This window comes from Trichosurus vulpecula, chromosome 8, assembly GCF_011100635.1.
Source record: "Trichosurus vulpecula isolate mTriVul1 chromosome 8, mTriVul1.pri, whole genome shotgun sequence".
NCBI lineage: Eukaryota > Metazoa > Chordata > Mammalia > Diprotodontia > Phalangeridae > Trichosurus > Trichosurus vulpecula.
This window is the reverse complement of record NC_050580.1, coordinates 26340205-26364784: the sequence shown is the minus strand read 5'-3', so window position 1 is coordinate 26364784 and position 24580 is coordinate 26340205. Positions and strand designations below refer to the sequence as shown.

General features: G+C 44.2%; 1 protein-coding gene across 2 annotated transcripts in view; it reads right to left on the bottom strand.

The window, feature by feature from the left end:
- Positions 1-24580, bottom strand: part of LOC118828062 (solute carrier family 22 member 15-like) — a 92258-nt gene that overhangs the window by 64863 nt on the left and 2815 nt on the right. For both annotated transcript variants that reach the window (XM_036734445.1, XM_036734446.1), the window contains exon 2: positions 8956-9102. In XM_036734445.1, the coding sequence (XP_036590340.1) occupies positions 8956-9102 (147 nt within the window). The remainder of the gene's footprint in view (positions 1-8955; positions 9103-24580) is intronic.

The following is a 24580-nucleotide window of genomic DNA, read 5'->3' as shown; positions in this document are numbered from 1 at the left end:
CCCTCGATAGGCTCCCCTGGTATCTGCTTCACTCCCAAGTTAGGCACACAGGAACAGAGATGTGAGTATTTGCAGATGGGAGATTTGAAAGGTCACAGAGAGACTGCCAAGCCTATAATAATTTTGCCAAAGCATCTGGGAACATGTAGGGCCAAGAGCCTCCCTGACTTGTCAGTGAATTGGGCCTGGGAAGTACTGGGTGAGAATGGATATGGTCTAATGTACCCTTCTCTGCAAATCCTGGGATGGCTCCAGAAACAATGACTGTAAACCCTTGTGAACTAATGTGGCTTCTTGGGGACCTTCAGGCCTATGACTGTGTTGGGGTGGGGGTAGGGAGCAGGGCAGCTGCAAAGAGTAAGATCTAGGCTTGAGGTCAAGAAGCACTTCCTAACAATTACCGCTGACCCTAAGGGGGGCTTCTTCTGTAGGTAATGAATGCACCTTCTCAGAGGTCTTCAAAAAGGGGCTGATTATTTATTGGGAACACAGATAGGGGGTGCAGTGGACAGAGAAATGGGCCTAGAAGAAATGGTGCCAGGAAGGCCCTAAGTTCAAATCTGGCTTCAAACACCTACTGGCTGTGTGACCTTGGGTAAATCACTTAACTTCTGTCTTCCTCAGTTTCCCCAAGTATAAAATAGGGATAATAATAGTGTCTACCTCCCAGGGTTGTTGTGAGAATCAAAAGAGATGATATTTCTAGAGTGTTTAGCACAGTGCCCAGCACATAGTTAGGTGCTATATAAAAGTTAGCTATTATTATGAAATTGCACCCATTTTACAGGTCTGGGTTGGATGAGGTGGTCACTGAGCTTCCTTCCAACTCTCAAATTCAGTGACTCCCTCGGGAGAGAATACAATCTCCTGGGACCATTCCTGAAAATGTCCCTGAAGCCAGGGACTATGGTTATTAAAGAGGAAATTTTCTCTAACTAGGTAAGCCTCAGGATTATCCTAAGAGGAATCACAGGGAAATTCCAAGGAGGTCATAGGAATTGTCATTGTCACAGCCCCCAGTTTGTTCAAAGCCCAATTACCTTGGACACTTGACTACAAGGTAAAGACAGACTTTCCCCTTAAACTATTTAAGTTTAAATACCTGTATATTGCTGTATAATTTGGGGGGGGCGGATCTTGGAGGGAGGTATTTTAATACTTTCATGGAAAAGTTAAGAAATGGAAGAAATGAGGAAACATTTAAATTCTAGCTGATGTAAATGAGAAGTCATTGACATCATATCTTTTTTAAAAATTTAGAGAGGCAAGGTGCACAGTCATAGTCTCGGAGTCAAGAAACCCTCGGTTCGTAGTCCGCACTTGATGCCAGCTGTCTGACTCTGGACAAGCCAAAAATCTGTCTGCCCTCTGCCAGTTGCTAATGTCTTCCCCTATCAGATAGCCTTCCATCTGCTCTGTACATATCTTGTATGTTTATAGTTGTTGGCATGTTGTCTCTCCCATTAAACTGTAAGCTCCTCAAGGTCAGGCACAGACTCTTTGGGCTTTAGTTGCCTCCTCTGTGCAACAGGGAGAATCATCCCAGCAGTACCAACCTTCCTGGGTTATTTATTGTGAGGCTCAAAGTACACGATCAACTTGAAAGTGCTATGTAAATGTAAATTATTATAATTCATACAGTTTCATTCACTAGGGACATTGAGAGACCTAGCCATGCATTTCCTAACAAAGATTAGGATCCAATCCCAAACACTTAGTGAATAGCCCAGACTTCAGTCATTACCATGGCAACGGTAACCATAGCAAGGTTGAGTGCCTGCTCTCAGCTCCTGACTGACCCATTTACTTCGGTAGTTCATGAATCCAGAATTTCTTCAGTGAAGCTATGCCCTCTACAAGCTTATCTTGCTCACACAGCCGCCTACACCTCAGTAGATCATCTCTGTGAATAGCTGTGGGTCCCCAAATCCACCACTTCGCAATCAGTTTTCCAGTGATGCTCCTCTAGAGCTAAGGTTGGCACACAAGGTCAGCCCACAAGGTTGGCAGATGCACATATTGTTAGCACAAGGTGTGACTACTCAGGGCCACTTGAGCAGAAAGGCACCATAATCCTGGGGAAAAAGTGCTGGATCTAAAGCTAGTGGACCTGAGTTCAAATGTCACACCTACTACTTGCTACAGTGTCTGATCCTGGGCAAGTCACATCCTCAACTCTATCTCACCCGCCCTTCCTCCCCCCCCCCCCCCCCCCCCTCGGCTCTATATCCAATCTGTGGCCAAGTCCTGTTATTCTGTCTTTGGGATATTCCTTGTATGTGATTCCTTATCTATTCTGGCACTGCCCCCACCCTGCCGTAGGCTATTATCACCTGCTAGACCAGCCTTCTGGTGGGTCTCCCTGCCACGGTCTAGTCTATAACAAACTCAGCTCTTAAATTGATCTTCCTAAAAGGCAGGTCTCAACATGGCAACATGGCACCTCCCTATTCAAAACACTTTGGTGGTTTCCCTAGGACCTAGGATCAGACATATAATCTGCTTGGTTTTTAAAGCAGTATTAAAATTGTTTTTACACGTAATTGGGGGGAAAATAAGATATTGGGGTTTTTTAAGATATTGTTTTTAGAAAGTAAAGCAAAACCAGTCCATTCCCTCAAAAAGCTCACATTCTAATTGGGAGACAATATACAAATAACTAGGTACACATAAGATCTACACAGTGTAAATGAAAGTAATCTCGGAGGGAAAGATGTTAAAAAGACAGGACCAGGAAAGGCCTCTTGCAGGTGTATTTGAGCTGAATCTTGAAGGAAGCCAGGAAGAAGAGGTAAGGAAGGAGGGCATTCCACACATGGGGGACAGCCAGAGTGTATGAGGAAGGGCAAGATTTGGGTCAGTGGATTATGAAATTTATGGAGGGGAACAAAGTCTAAGACTAGAAAGGTAGGAAAGGCCCAGCTGATTAAAGGTTTTAAATGCCCAGCAGAGGACTTTATATGTGACCCTGGAAGTTATAGGGAGCCACTGGAATTTAATGAGTGGGGGAGGGGGGTGGTATGGTTAGAGCTGCTTGGTTAGGAAAATCAATTTGACAGCCAAGTGGAGGATGGACAGAGTGGGAAAGACATGAGTCATGGAGATCAGTTAGAAGGCCATTGCAATAGTCTGGGCGTGAGGTGATGAGGGCCTATGCCAGGGTAGTGTCTGTGTGCATCAAGAGAATAGGACGCATACTGTGGATATCGCAAAGATAAAATCGACAATCCTTGAAAACAGATTGGATACGTTAGGGTGAATGAGAGTGAGGAGTCAAGGGTAACACCAAAGTCCTAAGTCTGACCAACTAGACTGGGGAGGTTCAGAAGAGGGGAGGGCTTGAGGGGAAAGATAATGAGTTCTATTTTAGACATGTTGAGTTTATAATTCTTCAACCTGGAGTGCATCAAGAATTGGCCTATTTTCAACAAGGCACTTGGCAGCTTGAGATGGTGAGAAAGCCACAAGGAGCAACAGTCCTGTAGATAAGGGAGAGGGAGAGGGAAAGGGGCAGTCCTACAGCCCTAAGGTTGAGATTAATCTATCTGCATGTGTCATGTAGAAAGGAAGGCTTGGCTACCCATTGGTGTTTCTAAACAAATAATCATTTGTTTAAAAAAATTAATCAATCGATAAACATGTATTAATCTCCTACTATGTGCCAGCACTGTGCTATGTGCTGGGGATATAAAAAGAGACATAAGACAGTCTCTGCCCTCAAGGAGCTTACAGTCTATTGGAGGGAGACAACATGCAAACACATAATACAAAGCAAGCTCTAGACAGGATGAAGAGGAAATAATTTAAAAGGGGGAAGCACTAGAATTAAGAGGGGTTAGGGAAGGCTTTCTGCAGAAGGCAGGATTTTAGCTGGGACTTACAAGAAGCCACGGAGGTCAGTAGTCAGAGTGGAGGAGAGAGCTCCAGGCATGGGAAACAGCCAGAGAAAATGCCCAGAGCTGAGAGACAGAGCATCTTGTTCATGGAACAGCCAGGAGACCAGAGTCCCTGAATAGAAGAGTATGACATAGAGAGTAAGGTAGGACTAGGCTAGGTTATGAAGGGCTTTGAATGCCAAACAAAGCATTTTGTATTTACTCCTGGAGGCGCTAGGGGGCCACTGGAGTTTATTAAGCAGGGGTGTGGCACAATCAGATCTATGTTTAGGCAAATCACTTTAGGCATCCTACTAATGTAGGGTGTTCCTAAAGTCTGGACACATAGGCAAAAATGCTTATTTTCCAGGAATGAAATGACTGAAATTTTCAACAACATTTTATTTGACTGGAATATTAACAAATAACATCTTCAATATGATTTCCATCATTTGTGATACAAAGGTTGATGCACTTTGCAAGATTCATGTGAACTCCACATTGCCGTCAATTTTAGCACATTCACTCTTTACACGTTCAATCAAGTGTGTTGCATCTGTGATTTTCATTGAGTACATCTTCTCCTTTAGCACACCCCAGAAAAAGAAGTCTCTGAACAACACAGAGTCTTCAGTGAAACAGTTAAGATGTTAATGAGATTTCTTATGTGTCCAGGCTTTAGGGACACCCTGTAGAATGTAAGCTCATTGAGGGTAGGCACCATATCACTTCTACATTTCTCTCTAGCAGCTAGCACAGTGCCTGGCACATAGTAGGTACTTGTTGGACTGAAGTGAACTCTAGAGCTATACCAGCTATGGGGGGGTTGGATACCAAAAGGATTATGAAAAGAGGCAGCCCTAGCTCTCCAGTTTTAAATGATTTGCTATGGTATTCTGCCTCGCCACATTTAAATTAACCTGAAATGACATTTTTCTCAATTTGCCAAATTACTCAGATGCCCACCGCACACCGAGTGCTAATTTTCTCTTTTCAATTCCCAAGAATCAATTTAATCACCAATGCTATTAATTTTTGTACAGAGAGCCAGCCTAGCATAAGGACTAGAGGGCCAGCCTTGGAGCCAAGAAGAATTGCGTTCTTTTCCCACCTCTGACACAGATTAGCTACATGACTTTGGGCAAATCACTGAACCACCCAGGGTCCCAGGCCACTAAGTGTGAGACTCTGAGTGTGTTGCCACATCTACATGAGTGGAAGGAAGTTCCTATGCCACAAGATTCACACACAAATATAAACTAGAGCTGTGGGTTAAAAAAAAGTTATACATTGGATTTATCAGCCAGGATTCAACCTGGGTTCAAATACTACCTCTGATACATATTGGTTGTGTGATCCTGGGCAAGTCACTTGGTTTCTCAATGCCCTTCAATTTCTCAAAATTCAAACTGAAAAAAAAAGTGCTGGACTGCATTAATGAAGGAAGTTTCCTTGCCAAGAAATCACTGGTCCAGACCATCTAGGTCAGTCTTTCCTAAAATGTCCTTTCTAAGGTTATAAACCATGCTACTTTTTCCACACCATGATTTTTTTTCTGGTACAGTTGTACTGGGGGCAAAGATTTACCAATCCACATTATAAAACCACTATTCAAAAGAGGACTTTACATATGAGAAAGTTTCATTTTCCAGGGCCTTTTTGTTCTTTCTCACACAGAACACTCCACCTTCCATCTTCATGCTTTTGGACCAACCGGCCTTCATGCCTGGAAGCTCTCTCCCTCCTCACCTCCATCTCTTGGAACTCCTGGCTTCCTTCAGGACTCAGTTCAAATGCTGCCTTCTGAAGGACACCTGTCCCAGCCAGACCCAGGGCTCGCACCTTCCTCTCTCCTGTTACCTTGTACCTATTCTGTAAGCATCTTATGTGCACCTACTTATGTGCAAGTTGTCTCTTAGAATGGAGATTCCTTGAGGAAAAAGATGATTTTTCTTTTTTTTTTCTTTGTATTCTTAGCACTTAGAGTGCCCAAAACATAGTAAGCATTTAATAAATGTTTGTTGATTGGTTAATGGGAATCATCTCTTCTTCTATTCCTATGCTTAGCACAGTGCCTGGCACATAGCAGGCACTTAATAAATGCTTTTTAACTTGACGTTTTATCCTGGACACGAAGTACCCATGTGCTCAGGATTACCAGAAAATTATTCCTTTTTATTTTATGATAGGGATGCATCTTCAAGAATGATAGAAATATTGGTCATTTTTCCCAAACCTTCAAGTAAATTCAATGTAAAACATTTATTAAGTACCTACTGTGTACAAAGACTACAGCATAAAAACCAATTCTATGATCTCGTAGCTCACTGATTCCCAAGTTTTTTAGAATGCTGATATTCTGTTGCAGTTTATTCTATAAAGAAAAACTTCCTAACAGTTAGAGTTGTTTAATAATGGCAGGCGCAGCTTGAGATCTGGGAGAGATGTAGTGAGTTGCTTGTCTCTAGACATCTTCAAGGAGAAGCTAAACAGCTACTTGCTGGATATTCCTCTAAGGGAATTCAAGTTTCAAGTGTGGGTTGAGCTGGGTGACCTCTGAAATTGGGAGGCAGCGAAGACCTGGAGTCGAGGGATTTGGGTCAAAATCCAATCTCTGCTACTTGTTACTCGTGTGACCTTGGACCAGTCATTTCACTTTTCTGGGCCTCAGCTTCGTGATGAGTAAAATGGTGGAGTTGGATTCAATGGTCTCTAAGTATTTTCCGATGGTTAATCTATGATCCAATGGTACTTTCCAAGTCTGAGAGTCTGATTCCTCCTCCTGGAAGTTCAACAGGTCATAAACACATTTGAAAGAATCTCTCACTTCATTGTTGAGGGTAGCCCTCCAATCAATGCAGAACCCACCACCCCAATGCCTTGGCAGAGTTCAGTGGGACTAATTACCAGATAGCCAAACTCTGGTGGTGAGCCTATGAATTTAGCTAGGATAGACAAAACTCAAAATCTTTTCTTCCCACTCTCAGTGTTTCTTCCTGCCTACCCAGCCTTTATATGTGAGACATATTTTACATATCCTTTACATGATACTATTTAATATGCCGAGATCTGATCATGACATTCTTCTGCTAAAAAAATCTTCAATGGTTCCTTCCTGCCCACTCAGCAAAGCTCAAACTTCCCAACCTGGGACTCAAGGCCCTCCCTCCACAGTCTGGTGCCTCTCTATCTCATGATATTCCCCCCTATGTACTCTCCCCAAACTGCCACCTCAAACATTCCCTGACTTTTCCAGCCTCCAAACCTTTGCTCGTGCTGTTCACTGTCCGGAATAGCCTCCCCTCCCCCTTCCCACAGGCTGAATCCTTCAAAGTTAAAGAATTTCCTAATTCCATTCAACGCTGACCTCTCTCCTAGGATTTCACTTGGCACTTTGTTTTGTACCTATCTAAATTCCTAATCATATATAATCTTGGGTATTGTGATAGTCTGTCTTTGTGCATCATACACTCCCCATCCATGAGGGGATGGATCAAGTCTTATCTGTCCCTTGAATTCCCCCTAGAAAGGAAGGGAAGGAAAGAAGAGGGGCGGGGAGTGAGGGGAAGGCAGGGGGGATGGGGAAGAGGACCGTGTGACCTGAGGAAATCAGTCGACTTCTCTGGGTCTCTGTAAAATGAGGGGATTGGATGAAATGACCTCTATTCTTGCCTCTCTGCTAGGGACAACGGAAGAGCCCTGGCTTAAGGTTTAAATCATCCTTCAGTCACTACCTTTGTGACTTGGAGCAGGTCATTTTTTGATTTGATGCTCTGTGATCTATGAAATCAGGCTTGGCAAACACTAGCTTAGCATATTTCCTCCTTTCCACTCTTCCGGAAACCCTGACGCCCTCTGGTATAATCACAGCATGATAAATGGCTCCCACTCCCCCAATCTCCAAAGGGTGATTAGCATCATGAAAGTCCTGAGTCAGTCCTGGATCCTGGCACGGCTTCTATTAGCAGCAGCTCCCGGACTTTGCTCACAGCAGAATGTGCATTAGGAAGTAAAAGCTTTTTGACAAAGCATCTCACCGGAGAGACTTCCATCTAGGCCAGGGGATAAATATAGCCAGAGAGACAGACCACAGACAGGGACAAAGATTTTTTTGAGAAGCCTTGAATCATGCTCTGACTTAGACAAGTATGCTTTGTGAAATCTGCTTAATAACCCCTCTTGCCTGGCAGCCAGCTGTTCTCAGTGGCAAGGGATTCAAAATTCAGAGAGACTGATTTAAAGAAGCCATATGAATGATTTACTAAGAATTTCACCTAAATCATCTCATTTTGGTGAGGGAGAAGCTTCATTCCTTGTATACTAAGGAGAACTAATGTGTATTTCATAAGATCATATATTTAAAACTGGAAGGGACCTCAGAAGCAAAATCCTTGTGAAAAATATGTATAGTTAAATAAAACAAATTTCCCCACTGGCACGTCCAAAAACAGAGCTATGTCTCATTCAGCATCTTGACTCTGTCACCTCTCTGGTGGGAGATGGGAAGTGGGAAGAATGCTTCACCGCTGGTCCTATGGCATCATGGTTGGTCATTATATTTATCAGAGTCCTTAAGCCTTTCAGAGATGGCTTGTCTTTGTTCTGCTTTTGTCTTTATCAATGTTCCACCCACCTCCCATTTTATGGATACAGAAACTGAAGCCCAGAAGACTGACGTGCTTTGGCAAGGTGACGCAAGGAGTCAGAGATGAGATTCGAACTGGGTCACAGAATCAGAGATCTAGAGCTAGAAGGGATCTTGGAAGTCATCTGGTTCCACCCCTCATTTCACAGATGAGGACACCGAGGCTCAGAGAGGTTGTGACCTGCCCCAGGTGACATGGGAAGTGTTCAAGTTGGAATTTGAGCCCAGACCCCTCCCTCTCTACTGCTTCTGATGATTTCTGCTCACAGTCTTTCCATATTCATTTACAGGGAGAACACAATCTATATCTGTACACACAATCCCCGCCTAGGCAATCCAGACGGGCTTCTCATTTTCAAAGTCCTCTAAAAATAGAGCTCCATGGGAAAGGGACAAAGAAATGCAGGGCTTACAATGTGCTGCTTTGCTACTTGCCTCTGTCACTATGGACGTAAAGTTATCTGCAAAATGCACGTGGCTGGCCAGCTCCTCGGGGTTCCTGGGAAGCTCTTCCTGGTCGATATGATATTCCGGTACGGCTCCCACCAACACAATGAGCATGGACTGGCAGGCCACATAGACCTGGAATAAGCATATGTAAATACTGATGTCAGACTGAGAATCCACTGAAGCAGGTGCATTTATTCACTCCCCTTTCCTAAATACACATCCAGAGAGAACTGGCCTGCCTTTCATTCATTCCATCAGCAAGCTTTTAGTAAGAGCTGCTGGCACCAGGCACGGTGCTAAGTGCTGGGGAGTTACAGTGAGAAACAACCAAGACCCTGGCCAGTGACATTCACTCCTGGGTTATTCCTGGTCGACGTGAAGGCCAGTAGGATGAAAGGTTCATTTGTGCCTAAGAATCACAGCTTTCTCCAGACCATCTGTAGTCCTAAGGGGATGGGGAGAGCGGTGGATTTGGAATCAGAGGACAGAACAGTAACTGTGGTGGGGTGACAAGGGCTGTGGCTATCCCCACCCTCTCTGTCTCACAGAATGATAGACCTAGCCCTAGAAGGGGTCATAGAGGTCACGTAATCCAACCTCTTCATTTTACACATGAGGAAACTGAGGCTGAGAAGATAACTGACTTGCCCAAAGTCATACATAAGTGTCAGAGTCAAGATCTGGATCCCCGTCTTGACTCCCACTCTTTCTTTTGGACCATCCTATCTATATTAGCTGTGATTATAGTAAACCCATAAGTAAAAGAAGACACTTCCAACTGCTCAGCCCAGCTCCAAATGGGAGTAGGGACCTTAAAGCACTTGGACTGCTTCCCTTAGACCCTCTAGGAAAAAAAATAGAGAGCAGGTAAAGTTTATTTGGGACACTGCCTCTTTTAAGGTGCCCTGGCTTTGCTGCATGCTAAGATCTGGCCTTTTGGTGGGACATTCTTTTCCTTTTGCCAACTGTTCCCCTTCCTCTGATGCCCCTCCCCCGCCCCTGCTTAGGCATCTTCCTGCTGAGCCACTCCTTACCTAAGTTATTTATCTTGGCTGTTGAGAGGCGGGGGGATGGGGCAATAATAATTCCCTCAGTCTAAGTCCTCAGCCCCAGCCAGAATAACAGGTGTCGGGAGTCTCAGGAAAGGGGAGCCAAGAGTCACATGAGTGGAATGAGGCGTCATCAAGGGGGTTGGACTTCCTTGACTCAAAGCTAGTCGGGCCACTGATTCCTTCTTTGATTCAAAACTGATCAGTCCCACCAACCAGAACAAGTGAAGCCCTATGGGTCGGATCTCATCTCTGCCACTTAACTACCTAGGTGATGATCCTCCACAGGTTGCCCCACCTCTGAGTATGAGTTTCCTCAGCTGTAAAATAAACAGATTGGACGGCATGCCTGGCTTCTAGCGTTCCTCCCAGTGCTGAATCTACTACCAGGGTTAGGTGGGCTATTAGGGCTTGAAGTTAGGAAGACCGGACTTTGACAGTTGTCTAAGATGATTTTAAACTCAAATTCTCTCTCTCCACACACACATATATACATACACACATCCATACCCACATGTGTACACACACATATACACATGTGCATATATGCACCTACACGTGTGTATACATGCACCCACATACATGTGTGTACATATATCCCTGCAGGTTGCATGTTGTCTTAGAAAACCACATATTGACATTATCTGTGTTCCGTTGTATTCTTATTTAATTTGTTAAATGCTCCCCAATTACAGTTTGATCCGGTTTGGGCTGGGCTCTGGAATGTTGGGCTGCGTTCTGCCTGTGGGTCTGATAGTTCTGGTCTAGACACTTACAAGCTGTGTGATGCTAGGTGAGTCATTTAACCGGTTCGTGTGTTTTGGTTTCCTCATTGGTAACATAAGGCTAATTAATAATAGCACCTACCTTGCCCGGCAGTTGTGAGCTACCTGTGTGAAGCCCTTCGTAAATGTGCAAGTGAGATATAAATACTAGCTGTTATGCTGACTGTTCTCCAACGACCGAAGGCACCTTGATTCAAAGCTTACTTCTCCCTTGAAGAGGGGAAGGGATGGAGAATGTCCCCTCCAAGGACACCCAGCTCCGGCCCAGAACTGGGCATGAAGAAGGCATGACGTGGCCTCCCTTCAGTCCTCAGGAATGCTTAGGGACGCTAGCGTGTGAGAGGCACGGAGACCGGGCATGGAAGGAAAGGGTAGAGCAGGAGGATTGTCTTCTGTGAGCTCCTCTCTCCGCCTCTTCTTCCTCACAGTGCAGCACTTCCTGGCTCTTCTCTTCTCCAGCTACTTCATGGGGAGACTCTACCGGATTAGGTCACGTATTTGCTGGGTATTCTCTCTTCCTTTCAGGAAGCCTTATGTGTCTCGTATCTTTAAGGTGACAGTTCAGGATCATATTATTAGAGTACAGAGGTCATTCTGAAGTCATCAGGAGGCAGGCACTGTGCCACAGCGGACAGAGGATTGAACCGAGAGTCTGAATTTTGGGCTTCAAATTATGACTCCAACATTTAGTAGCTGGTGATTCTGGGCAGGTCCCTCTGAGCCTCAGTTTCTAGGGGGTAATAACACCCTTGGGGAAATCAAACTTGTATCACCTCTCTCTCCCCTTTTACAAGGCTGTTTTAAGGAAAGTACTTTGCAAACCTTAGAGCATCATACAAATATTAGTCACTATCACTTTAATGGGTTTGCAAGTTTCCTTATAGATCTAGAAATTTCCCAAGAGCTTTTGCGCTGGGTCATTCTCAAACTGTTCTCTCTCTCTCTCTCTCTCTCTCTCTCTCTCTCTCTCTCTCTCTCTCTCTCGCCCCCCCCCCCAAAACTAGCTGTTTATTTGGTCACCCTGCCAAGTGTCCTATTGTCCATTGCCCCACAAAGGTACAAAATGCACTGACCCTTAAGAGTGTCGACACTCTTTCATCAAAAACCTTTCTCTAAATTCAAATCCAACTCACAAGCCTCTATTAAATGTCTCTGACAGTCTGATAGGGCTTAAGGTGATTGTTACATCTCTGGATAAGATATTTGTGCACCCAAGTTTGAAAATGGGACTGTGTTACTATCCACTAGAAGGTTTCTAGCCCTAATGGTAACATATAGGACCTGTAATCACAAAATAAATATCCACATTCCACAGAAAGCGGGACTTTCTGAGGTCATAAAAATATATATGTATAAAACTACCCCAATACTTTGAGAACATGTGATAGACCCTTCACTGACATGTATTGCAACTCCCTACAACTTTAATGAAGGGGCTTCCAAAGTTTCCATGACTGGATAGTTCATCACCCTGCAAACTGGGCTGATGACCCCGAAAGGGGTTTAAAAAGGGCCCTCCCTGTATACTCACAAAGGCTGAGTGAGCCCCAGGTGGCTGTCCTCACCAGACTTACTCCTACTCCCAGTTTTGCCTTGAGGATATTTTCACTTTGACAGGGGCTTTCTGGAAATAAAGCATGCTAGCATTGTTTGCACAGGTGTCTACCTGCTGTCGGGTTTTCTGTGTCTTGAACCCTGGCCCAGATGTGACTGGCCTATAGTCAACTTGTTTGACTGTGCAGAAAAAGAAGTGTTCAAGAAAAGGCTGGATGACCCCTTGTGGGTGGGGATGCTATAGGGGGGGAGTCTTCCTCCTTTGCATGGGGGTAGGACTGGATGACCTCAAGGATCCCTTCCTACTTCTCTCTGCTGTGGTTCTGGCCTGATCCTTGCCATGATCCCATGGCAAGTCCTATAAAGCTGTTGTGTGACCTGATGATAGCCAGGGGCATTAGCTTCATATGTGAAAACAGCTGCAGTCTCTAAAAGTCTGGCACAATTTTATTAGATTTAGCCCATCTACATTCATGCTCATGGCTAGCTGAACATGAGTACCTCCCCTCTGCTCCGATTCAGGGGTATTCAAAGTACTACTTTCCTAAAAATCTCTCCAACCATAAAATTGCCATAATCACAATTACCTGAGTTCAGGCAGGATGGTACTGGAAAAGAAGCTTTCCTTCCAGTCTACCATAGGCTTCTCGAAAGCAGGGACTATTTCATCTTTATCTGTATCCCCAAGTGCTTAGCAAACTCCTTACCCATTTAACACGATAGTTAAATGAATGAATGAACGACTCGGCTTTAAATTACTTTTCTCTCTCCGAGACTCAGTTTCCTCACCAGGGAAATGAGAGTGTTAAATAAACTAGCTGGTAAAAACGGTAATAATCACAGTCATCGTTGTTCTTATTGCAACAACTGTGACAACAACAGCAGCATTTTATTATCCTCATCTCTGCCCGTTGTCTTCCCTGGCTTCCTTTAGGTGCCGACCAAAATCCCTCTTCTGGGAGGAAACAGCAAGTAAGTTAAACCATGGAGCAGTTATGAGTGAGGAGAACGGGAAAAGAATTATTTCTGCCTTCATTAGTCTCTGGACTGATTCCATCTAATAATTATTTAAAAAGGACTGGAGGGGAGGGGAGGGGAGGGGAGCTAGCTTTTATGTCTCTAAATTCTCCATCTAAACTTCATGTGGGGGAGGACAAAGTACGTTTTAAAAATCATACGTACATACATATGTGTATATACACACACACATACACACAAACACACACACACACAGAGGTTTTTTTTCCCCCAATAAAGCTTATGGAATGAATTGAAATAATTAATGAATTAATTAATTAAAATCCCTCTTCTACAGGAATCCTTTCCCTACCTCTCTTTATCTTGTATATAGCTTGTTTGAGTATATTAATTTACTTGCCTCACCTATGAGACTGTGAGCTCCCTGAGGATAAGGACTGTCTTTTGCCTCTTTTTGTAGCCCCAGCACTTAGCACGGTGCCTGGCATGCAGTAGGCGCTTACTAAATGTTTATTGACTCACATAGCACATTAAGATTCGCAAAATGCTTTGCAAATATGATCTCATTTGATCCCCACAACAACCTTGAGAGGAAGGTGCTAGTATCATCAGCCCGATTTTACAGATGAGGAAGCTGAAGCAAATGGAGGGAGATCAAGCAACTTGCCCAAGGTCACCAGCTAGTAAGCCTCTGAGGCTGGTTTTGAACTCTGGGCTTCCTGCCTCCAAGACCAGTGTTCTATTGTGCCACCTAGCTGTCATGGAATGACCTCTAAGGTTTCTTCTAGCTCTAAGTCTACTGTATGACCCTAGCTGACTTTATTGCCAGGAAACCACTGTCAAAGTGAAAATATTCACAAGGCAGAACTGGGAAAAGGAGTAAATCTGGTGATTCTAAAACTCAGAGCTGATGTGGGAGGGTGTTCCATGCACGGGGTACAGCCTGTGCAAAAGCACAGAGATGGGAGATGGGATTTCATCTAGGACAGGAAAAACCAGGAGGCCAGTTTGGCTAGAGTGTGTAAAGAGGACAACTATGGAAGACTGGAGAAGCAGGCTGGAGGGAGGCTAGGAAGGACAATTAATGACAGAGAAGTTTTTATTTGAACCTAGGGGTCATAGGGAGCCATATTGAGCTAAGGCAGTTGAAGGAGCCAAACAGGGGGTTTATTAAGTAGGTAAGTGACACGGTCAGATTTTTGCTTTTGGAAACACATCAGTAGCTGTACAAAGACTGGATAAAAATACAAACACCTCAATTGTTTACAATTTCCTAAAATTGTTTATAATACAATCGTTTCCATTTCCAAAGCACTTTCCTCAAAACCACCCTGTGAAGGAGGCAGTACAAATATTACTAGTCTTGTAGCCTAGGGCTATTTACTTAAACTCTGCGAGACCGGGCTTCCCTATCTATGAAACGGAAATAACAGCAGCTGATGCCTATTTAGTGTTTAGGGATTTATGAAGCACTTTGCTCACCACAATGGGAGGGTGACTGTGCAGGGATTATTACTGGGCCCTTTTTACAGATTTGGAAACCGAGGTCAGGAGATTAAGTGTACCAGAAGCAGGATTCAAGAAGACAGGCAAGCAGGCTGGCAACAAGCATTTATTAAGTGCTTACTGAATACCAGGCAAAGGTTAAGCACCAAAACAAGGGAAAAAAAGATAGTCCCTGCTCTCAAGGACTCACATTCTGATGGGGGAAGACAACACAGAAAAGGAAATGTTAAAATAGTGGGGGTAAAGGCAGCCTGGAAGGGGTGAGAGTCAGAAGGCGATGAACATGGCCAGCCTAGAGCTTTCCCAAAACAGAGGCCTCTGGAGGAACCCCCAGGGGGCAAAGGCAGGGTAGGGGAAGAAGATGGACATTCCAAGGTGAGGAGCCCCAAGCAACGAGAGAGGCTGAGGCTGTAGGTGAGGTTGCAGCTGAAGCACAGGATTGAAGTCTGGAAAACTGGAAGCCTGGCTGGGAGGGCCAAGGATGCCAATCCAGGTCTTCTGCCTCTGAGTCTAGCCAGAGACAGAGACAGACAGAGAGACAACGGCTAGAGACAGAGTCACAGAGATAGAGAAAGACACACACACACACACACAAAGACAGTGAGAGACAGGGACAGAGACGGTGAGAGACAAAGAGACAGAGACACATAGAGAGGAAGGGGGGAGGGAGGAACAGAAGAGGAAGGAAGGGAGGAGGGAGGGGAGGAGGGAGGGAAGGAAGGAAGGAAGGAAGGAAGGAAGGAAGGAAGGAAGGAAGGAAGGAAGGAAGGAAGGAAGGAAGGAAGGAAGGAAGGAAGGAAGGAAGGAAGGAAGGAAGGAAGGAAGGAAGGAAGGAAGGAAAACTGGCTAGATAGGTAGTGCTTATACTTTCCAAAGCACTTTCACATGCATTATCCTACTTGATCAGGTGCACCAGGTAAGGCAGGTGTCTCCATTTATTACAGAAGTTAAGCAACTAGTCCAAGGGAGTCAAGTTCATGGGAAAGGCAAGGCTGGCCCAGCACTGGAGGCTTCGGATTTCCAGTCCTTTGGCTCTCCCTCCAATTTTAAAGCGCCTCTCACAATAACAAGAACTTTGCCAGGCTCCAAAGGCTCATTTGACTTGCTAACTGTTAATTGCTTCTCCTAATGGGGACACCCGGCTTCAATTAAAGAACGAATTAAGTTCAAGTGGCCCTGGGAGGGCAGGTCCTTCCCCTCAGCCTTCTGAGTCATCTTGGACTTCTCCCTCTCTCTCACCCTCCCCCCACCCACAACCAATCAGTGTCAAAACAACACAGCTGACTCTAGTTGGGGCCGTCCCCTCCCTCCTGGATGTCTTCACAGCCTTCTCATTTGTCTCCTTGAATCTAATCCAGAGTTGGAGAAACTGTGGCCTCTAGGCCACATGTGGCCTTCTAGGTCCTCGGGTGCAGCCTTTGGACTGAAGCCAAGTTTTACAGAACAAATCCTTTTATGAAGGGGAGCTGTTCTGTGAAGTTTGGATTCAGTCAAAGGGCTGCACTTGAGGACCTAGAGGGGCACATGTGGCCCCAAGACTGCAGGTTCCCCACCCCTGTTCTAGCCTCTGCCCTCTTTAGTCCATTCTTTAAACAGAAATAACCTTTTTGATGAAAATCATCTTCTTAATGCTGCAGCCTGATCATGTCATCTCAATGCTCTAAAATCTTTAGTGGCTCCCAATTGCCTGTAGGATAAAATACATCCTCCTTACTCTGGTATTTAATGGTGCTCCACACCATGACTCCAGCCGAACATTTCAGTGTTATTTCCTGTTATTTCCATTTAGACACTCCATATTCAGGCCAAATTAACCGACTAGATGTTTCTTGACCTCAGAATTCCATGTACCATCCCTTCACCTCTGCACAAGCTCATCTCCCTGCTGGGAATGCCTTCTTCTTCACTCCTCCTTAGGATCCTGGATCAGCTTCTTTCAAGGTTCAGTTTAGAAGTTATTCTTCTGTGAAGTCTTTCCTGATTCCCCACCCTGGCACTCTCTCCTTCATCAGATCTCCTTATACTTCTGCTCATATACTCTATCCCCTACATCCCATGATATTAGAGACTGTTTTTGCCTTTGTATGTACAGTATCTATAGGGGTACCTTACAAGTTTAAAGCAGGGGTAGGGGCAGGGAGTGAATTATGTGTAGTGTGCTCAAATGACATCATCTCGGAACGGAAGGGGCTGCAGAGACTTTCTGGAAAGACATGATGATGTATAATGGAAGGGCCCTGCTCCCTAATTTGGAGCCTTTACAGGCATTCTGTAACTGCTTCTAATCTGCCAAGCACATAATGAACCAATATACTGTTAATCAGCTCTTTAGTTGGAGCTGGGGTGTGTTTGAAAGGCATTAACCAGACAAAGTGAGGCTGGCCCTCACTCCTGCCTGGCTGTGTTCCTAGGGCTAAGCTTTGGGTGGGGGAGAAAATATCAGGCCTTTGCATCTGCATGGGGGCCTGTCTCCACCTCCTCTTAGGTACAGCTGTCCTCGAGGCAGATCCTTAATAAAGCTTTGACAGGTCCAAATGGTTATGCACCAGAGGTTCAGGAGCTGAAGTCCATGTCTGGATGTGCTGGATGCCTGGCTGTCAGGAGGGAAGTACCCAGCAGTCCGTTTGACACAATCCAGAGGCAGCTCAGACCCACCCATCCAGCAGCTGTGTGTCATTTGGAAGTGAATGCTGCTTAAAGCAGAAACCACTTTCAGTGTGAGCCCAATCTCCCCAGGGACTTGGGTGTGACTTAGGAGAATGTGCCCCAGGTGTTGAGGGGGAAATGTTTATAGTGTTATGGCTTCATAGTAAATTGCCCTTTTGTAAAAACTAATTGATGTTAATTGGTTGAACGAAACTGGGGCTCTAATCACTAGCTGTTAACCTAGGATGAGGAAGAGGAACACATCAAAACAGAGGTCAAGCTTATAGCACTAGGGAAGAGACACCCTGGAGCCCTCAGGGGATGTAGGCAGTCTAGCTCTACAAGCCTGAGGAGCTGGCTAAGGCCAGGCAGGCCAGGGTACATGCATATTGGTTATTTAACAAAGCGTACTGAACTTGATGGGAAAGTAACCAGGTGCCCAACCTTCTTGGCTGTGCCTAAAAAAGTGGAGAAGGAGTCAGACGGTGTTATCCAAGAAGCCAATGTGGACAGCCTCACCGCAAGCATTTATCTCTCATACATTCTTTGATGTCTCTGAGCCGAGCACCTCATACACTTAGGTGTGAACTTGACCAAGTTGCTTAATGTATGAACTACCCAAAATCTCCCTAAGACTAAACCATGCACAAGGAAAGACATTTATCTAGATGCCAGCAATGCATTTAACAAAGCCTCTCATGATGCCATCCTCATAGTCAAGATCATAAAAGGGTTGGGTGGATCTTGAATCGATCAACAAGCATTGATTAAGCATTATTTATGCACCGGACATCAAACCAAGCGCTGGGACACAAAGACAAAAATGAAATTGTTTTCTGTCCCCAAGAAACTTACATTCTAATGGAGGGGGAGGGGAGAGACAACATGTACATATACAGAATGAACTGGTTGTGTTGTGTGGCTGGGCCCAAAGAAAGGCAATGAAGGCTTGGCATCTGCTGGGATGGTGGTCTTGGATAGAGTTCCCCAAGAATTCGTCCTTGGCTTTGTGCTGCCTACCATTTTTACCTATGTAAATTCCAGGGGTCTGTCATCAGGAGAGACCTGGGTTCAGTTCTCACCTCCAATACTTACTTAGCTATTTGAAACCAGATAAACACTCAAGCTTCCCGAGCCTCAGTTTCCACATGTGTAACAGAGAGATAATGATATCTATAGGGCCTATTATGAAGGTTGAATAAGTAAGGTAATATACATAAAATGCTTTGCAAATATTAATCCATATTATATGAACATCATTTATTATGATTATGAATCATCAGATAACACAATGGCTAAAGAATCAAAAATTGTGCATGATCCAAAGGACAATGGGCAAATTCCATAGGCCACAACACATAATAAATGAAAACTTCTATAGAAGAAGTCAATACTCTCTCCTAGGACATACGCGATCAGAAAAGGCAATGTGTTCTTCTGTTACTAAGGGGAAGCAAGAACAGCTGGTCAGGTTGAGTGTTGCCCTGGCTCCCATGTAATTTAAAAGACCTACAGCAAGGTCTCCAGAACACTGGGTGGACAGATCCTCCATGTGAAACTCATGAAAGGCGGTGGACAACGGTTCCACATACCTCATTCATTCCTCTTCGGGATACACACCCTCCTGACTCTCCAAAGGACTTTCTCTACCATGCCATAGAAGCCTCTTCACTCTGGGAGCTCAGTCTACCAGGACTATTTCTCATATCAAGAGTACCATCTGTCCTTGAAGCTTCTCTCTCCTCCAATTTACTTAATCCTCCCAGGACCGTCATTTTAAGAAAGGGACCTAGGCCACGAGTGTCTTCATTCCTCTCCAGGCTACACTCCTGAATCTCTGGACTTTCTTCACCATGCCCTAGTACTGGGCTGTCTCCACCTCTCTCCCCTACATTGTACTTTCTGGTTTTCAGCTTCTTTTTATCTGTTATCTTCCCCCACCAGAATATAAGCTCCTTGAGGGCAGAGATTGCTGTTCTTTCTGCTTGTATTTATATTCCTGGTACTTGGCACAGTACCTGGCACATAGTAAATCCTTGCTGAATGCTTGTCAACATGTTCTGAATTGTGTGTGTGTGTATACATATATATAATAGAAACACACATATATTGGCACATATGTATATGTGTGTTCATATGTATACATGTATATATTGCATGTGTGTATATAAGTACTTGCATAATATATATGTACATGTATACATCTATTTATAAAATAAAGTCAGCAACTGGGGCTAGGCGAGTAGAAAACAACGGCCTTGTGTCTTCCTTGTTTTTCTAGCTCAACTGCATTTGTATTACAAACTACCGAAGAGTTTAGGAATTTCTAATCCTAAATTAAAGAGCTATCTGGGAGCTAGGATTGTGATCCTAACTTTAGACACAGAGACTAAAATGAAAGACTTGACTTAGGGACATTCTATCTGGCTTTTGTTAGCTGAGTATGGTGGCTATGTCTTCTGGGTGCAACTAAAGACTTACCAACCTACCCTTAACTAGAGACAGGCTTTCTAGTTGCTGCACTCTAGCAGATTGGAGCTGAGAGGGTCGGGAGGTAGGTAGAATAGAAGCCCCAAAACTGGTAAGAGGGAGCAAGGCCCAAGAGTGTCCCCAAAATTAGGAAGTGATGCACCCAGCAGAGAGCAATGGCGGTATGGAGCAGTAGAAAAATGAATAGATTTAACATCAAAGGTCCTAGGATTCAATTCCAGCTCAACTTACTTCCCATGTTACCTTGAGAAAAGCACTTAACTTCTCTAGGCCCCTGTTTCCTCATTTGTAAAATGGAGATGTTAGACTAGATAAACTCTTTGATCCCTTCAAGCTCTATAACTCTCAGTTCCCCAAAGAGAAGCCCAAGATAACTAGATGGTCTGGAAGCAATAGAAGGACTACCAAATCACTGAGAAAGCAGCAGAGACAGATGCCAGCAGGATGACTAAATGCTCAGGTGCAGGCCCAGTGGAAATCAGCATTCAACAGGGAGCATGCTCAGAAAGACCAGTGTGCTGACATGACTGCAGAGCCTCGTGGAGTTGGAGGTTTGGATTGTCCCTGACATCAGTGTTCCCTGAGTGAGTGCCCTCAGTGAGTCAGCTCAGTGCATGACCACTCTTCTCACTGTTGGCATTTATATTTCTAGGAGAGTGTGCCCTGGGGTTTATGGTGGGGGCAGGAGGATGGATTTCAATTTCTGACTTTGCTATTTCATTAAATGGTTTTGCTTTGAACTAATTGTGTTCTCTGACTTGTTAAAGTAAACATATTGTTGGGAAACTCATGATCTCCTTGGTTTTGAGTTGATGCTGACATAAAGATTACTCCGAAAACAGGAGTACCTTCTCTTAGCTTCCTTCTCTTGGCAAGAAGGTGGCACCCCAGTTGCTATCCAATCTTAAAACTGTGTTAAGAGAAGCAAAGTTTCCAGAAGACTGCAAATTATCGTCCCTGCCCAGACCATATCCAGAGTCCTATGATCCATTCTAGATGACAGATTTTAGAAAAGACATCAACAAGCTAGAAAGATTTCAGAAAAGGACCAGAATTGTGAAAGCCTTAGATACTAACTGGGCCATGGGAGGATCATCAAAAGAATGAAAGGGAATATGATGGCTATACAAGAGTATTTGTAAGATCTGTCACTGGAAGAGGAATGAATATTGTTCTCTTTGGCCTCAGGGCAGAACCAGGAACAGTAGGTGGAGATTACAAAAAAGTGGATTTAAGCTCCCAATACAAAAAGGCTTCCTAATAATGCAGCTGTTCACAAGCTTGCTTAGGAGGGTGGTGAGTTCTCCCTCCAGAGAAGACTTTAAGGGAAGACTTAGGGCAACTTGTTGGAAAATTTGTAGAGGGAACTCCTGCGGACTTATAGGTCGGCTAGGACGACTTCTTAAATCCCTTTGAATGTTGGAACTCTTGCTCTGCAATATAATAATGATAATGTAGAAATGTATTATTTGGCATGTAATAAGTGGATAGAGCGCTGGGCCTGAAGTCAGGGAGACTAATCTTTGTGAGTTCAATCTGATCTCAGAAACTTACTAGCTGTGTGACTCAAGGGCAAGTCACTTCACCCCGTTTGCCTCAGTTTCCTCATCTGTCAAATGAGCTGGAGAAGGAAATGGTGAACTACTCCAGGATCTTTGCCAAGAGAAGCCCAAATAGGGTCATGAAGAGTCAGACGTGACCGAAGAACAACTGAGCACCACCAACAATGATAGCTAGTGTCTGTGAAGCACTTGGTAAATATTTAGAAGACAGCATTATCCTCACACCACCCCTAGGGAGCAGGTGCTGTTATCATCCACATTGAAGAATGAAGATGAAGAAACTGAAGTTGCATCGGCCAAACAGCTTTCCCAGGGTCACACATGTAGGAAGCGAAGCCAAATTGGAATTCCAATCTTCCTGACCCGTCCAGTAATCTGTCTTCTGGTCACCTAACTGGCCACAATGTAAACAGATGCCCAAGGCTAGTCAGGAACAGGGCTGTGCCCGCCACTCCCCCCAGCCCTCACTGCAGCTGCTCTGCTCCAGAGAGAAGAGATCTGACCTGGATTTCTCTCTTCCTTAAGGACAACCAACCCTGCAACAGCGGGAGAATGAATCAGCAAATATGCACCAGCAAATAAGCCCCATTTCTCCCATGTTTTTAGCTAAGGGAATAGGGACCTAGTATGGGAGAACTGGGGTTCTAATCAAGGACTAATGGGAGTAGCTCCTGCCTTCCTATTACACAGTGCCATTGCTGTATTTTCCTCACCATGGCAACGGAAGGCATTGACGATCTGGTTCAGAAAACACAGGGAAGACACATCTTGGGGTGAGCTGGGGGCTTGGGAGCCATCACTCTGCAGTCTGACTCACTGCCTGAAAAGCAGCCAACATGGAGGCCTGGGCCCTGAGGGAGACGTCTCTGATCCTGAGGACCACTGCTTCCTTCAGGACCCCACCCACACTCCCAACCCCCAGCACTCGATAAGAAGGCATTTGTCTCTCTCCTTTGTCCATCCTACTCAGCTTTCTTACCTAATCCCTTCCTCAGCTACAAAACCAGCACAGGTGTAATGGGGGGAGGTAAGCAACCCCATATGTATGTATATATGTATGTGCATATAAGTACATATACATATGCATATGTATATATACATACACACACATATGGATCTTAAAGACCAGGGGCAGCTGTCTACTTTCCATTATTTCTCTGGGTTCACAGTTTGACTCAATGGAGTACGATGAAAAGAAGTCAGAGGACCTAGGTTCAAATCCTACTTCTTGTACCCCCTACCGGTATGATTTTGGACAAGTCACTCCATCTCATAAGTGTAAGCTATTATTATCCTGGGTGATTTACTGATTGTTACAACATTGCTAGAGATTGTCTCCTCTGGTTTTTGTCCATTTATTTGCCATGAAAATCTTCCTGGGTGAGAACTTGGTTTTTCACAGATTTTACTTGTTAAAATAGAAGTGAGGATGTTTATCTCGGAGAAGAGTGGACCAAGAGGTGACTTTCCTGGAATTATTTAGTAAGGGCTCTCAAGTGGAAGAGAGACTAAGCTGGTCCTGCTCAGCCCCAGTGGGCAAAGCTAGAATCAACGGTTCTGGGTTTCATAGATTCAGGGCTTGATACAAGAAAGAATTTCTCACCATGGCAACCATTCCCAGGGAAGAGGCTAGTTGATTACCTCTTACCAGAAGTCTCAAAGCAAAGGGCATGTGGCGGCTTGTCACATGTATTCTAGAGATGATTTTTGTCTGGATGTGGGGGCTAGATCAATCAACAAGCATTAGGTAACCTCAGAGATTCTGTTCCTCAGTTTCCTTGTCTGTAAAACGAGGTTGGAAAGCATGATCCCTTCCAGTTTTTCCTATGATCTTTGCCTTAACTATCTAGCTTCCCCCTTACATTACTTAGGCCAATTCGAAATTCTAAAATCTCCCCTGAGTTTTTCTTTTTGTTCTATAGGAGTTCTGAATTATCTCATGATGGTCTACCACAGGAAGCTGGGTCACACACGCCGTGACCTTTAGATACAAGCTAAATTAGGAAGTCATAAATTGTTAAAACTATGGTTTATTGGAGGCCAGCCATTTAATTTTATAAATGAAGAAAATGCATCGCAGAGTAGTTCCCAAAGAGTCATATAGCTTAGCTCTCTGAATATTCTAGATAATACATTTTGTTAAAAATCTAAAACATTATCTACCCTTAGCCCATGTGGACATTTTTTAAATAATATTTTCTTTCCCCCCCAATTACATGTTAAAACAATTTTTAACATTTTAAAAAAAGTCTTGAGTTCCAAATTATATCCCTCCCTCCTCCATCCCCTCCCCCATCGCTGAGACAGTAAGCAATCCTATGTAGGTTATACAACCACATGTACATTTGAAAATGCAAACAGTAGGAATTAAAGACTGCTCTGGAGTGAAAAGGCCCTTTACTATCTACCCCGTTTGCCTCCTCTGGACAATATCCAGCTCACTGATGTCCTTCCTAAACTCTGGTGCCCAGAACTGAACATACAGCTCTAGGTGGGGCCTAGTCAGGAGAGAGGCTGGGAGCTCTCACCCTCCACTTCTTGCCCGCTGTCTCTCTGCATGCAGTCCAAGATCAAATTACCTTTCTGGGCTACCAGAAAGTATTACTTCCAGTATTCCCCTCCAGTATTCTTAGTGGTGGTAATCCTTCATCCTTGGGTATGGATTTGATTTTTGGAAGTAGCCAAAAATGTGGTGAAAAAGACAGATGATGAAACTGAATCTAATTTTTCATTTAAAAAATGAGGTCATTTTCTTATGTGGCTCATAAACTGCCTGGGAAATCCACCCTTTTATTTTACTGAGAAGGAAATTTTGGCTCTGAAACTAGGTAAAGAAATAATAAGAAGAAAAAAATCTGTGGGACTGAAGGGCATTAGAGTTAGAAAGCACCCAGGACCATTTCAAGGGGTAGCATATGTGCATAGCCTCCTACATTTCTGGTTTTAAAAATAACTGGTCTTTACATGGCACTTTAAGGCTTATAAATGTATGTCTACAGTCTAATGAATATATCATCTCATTTAATCTTTACAACAGACC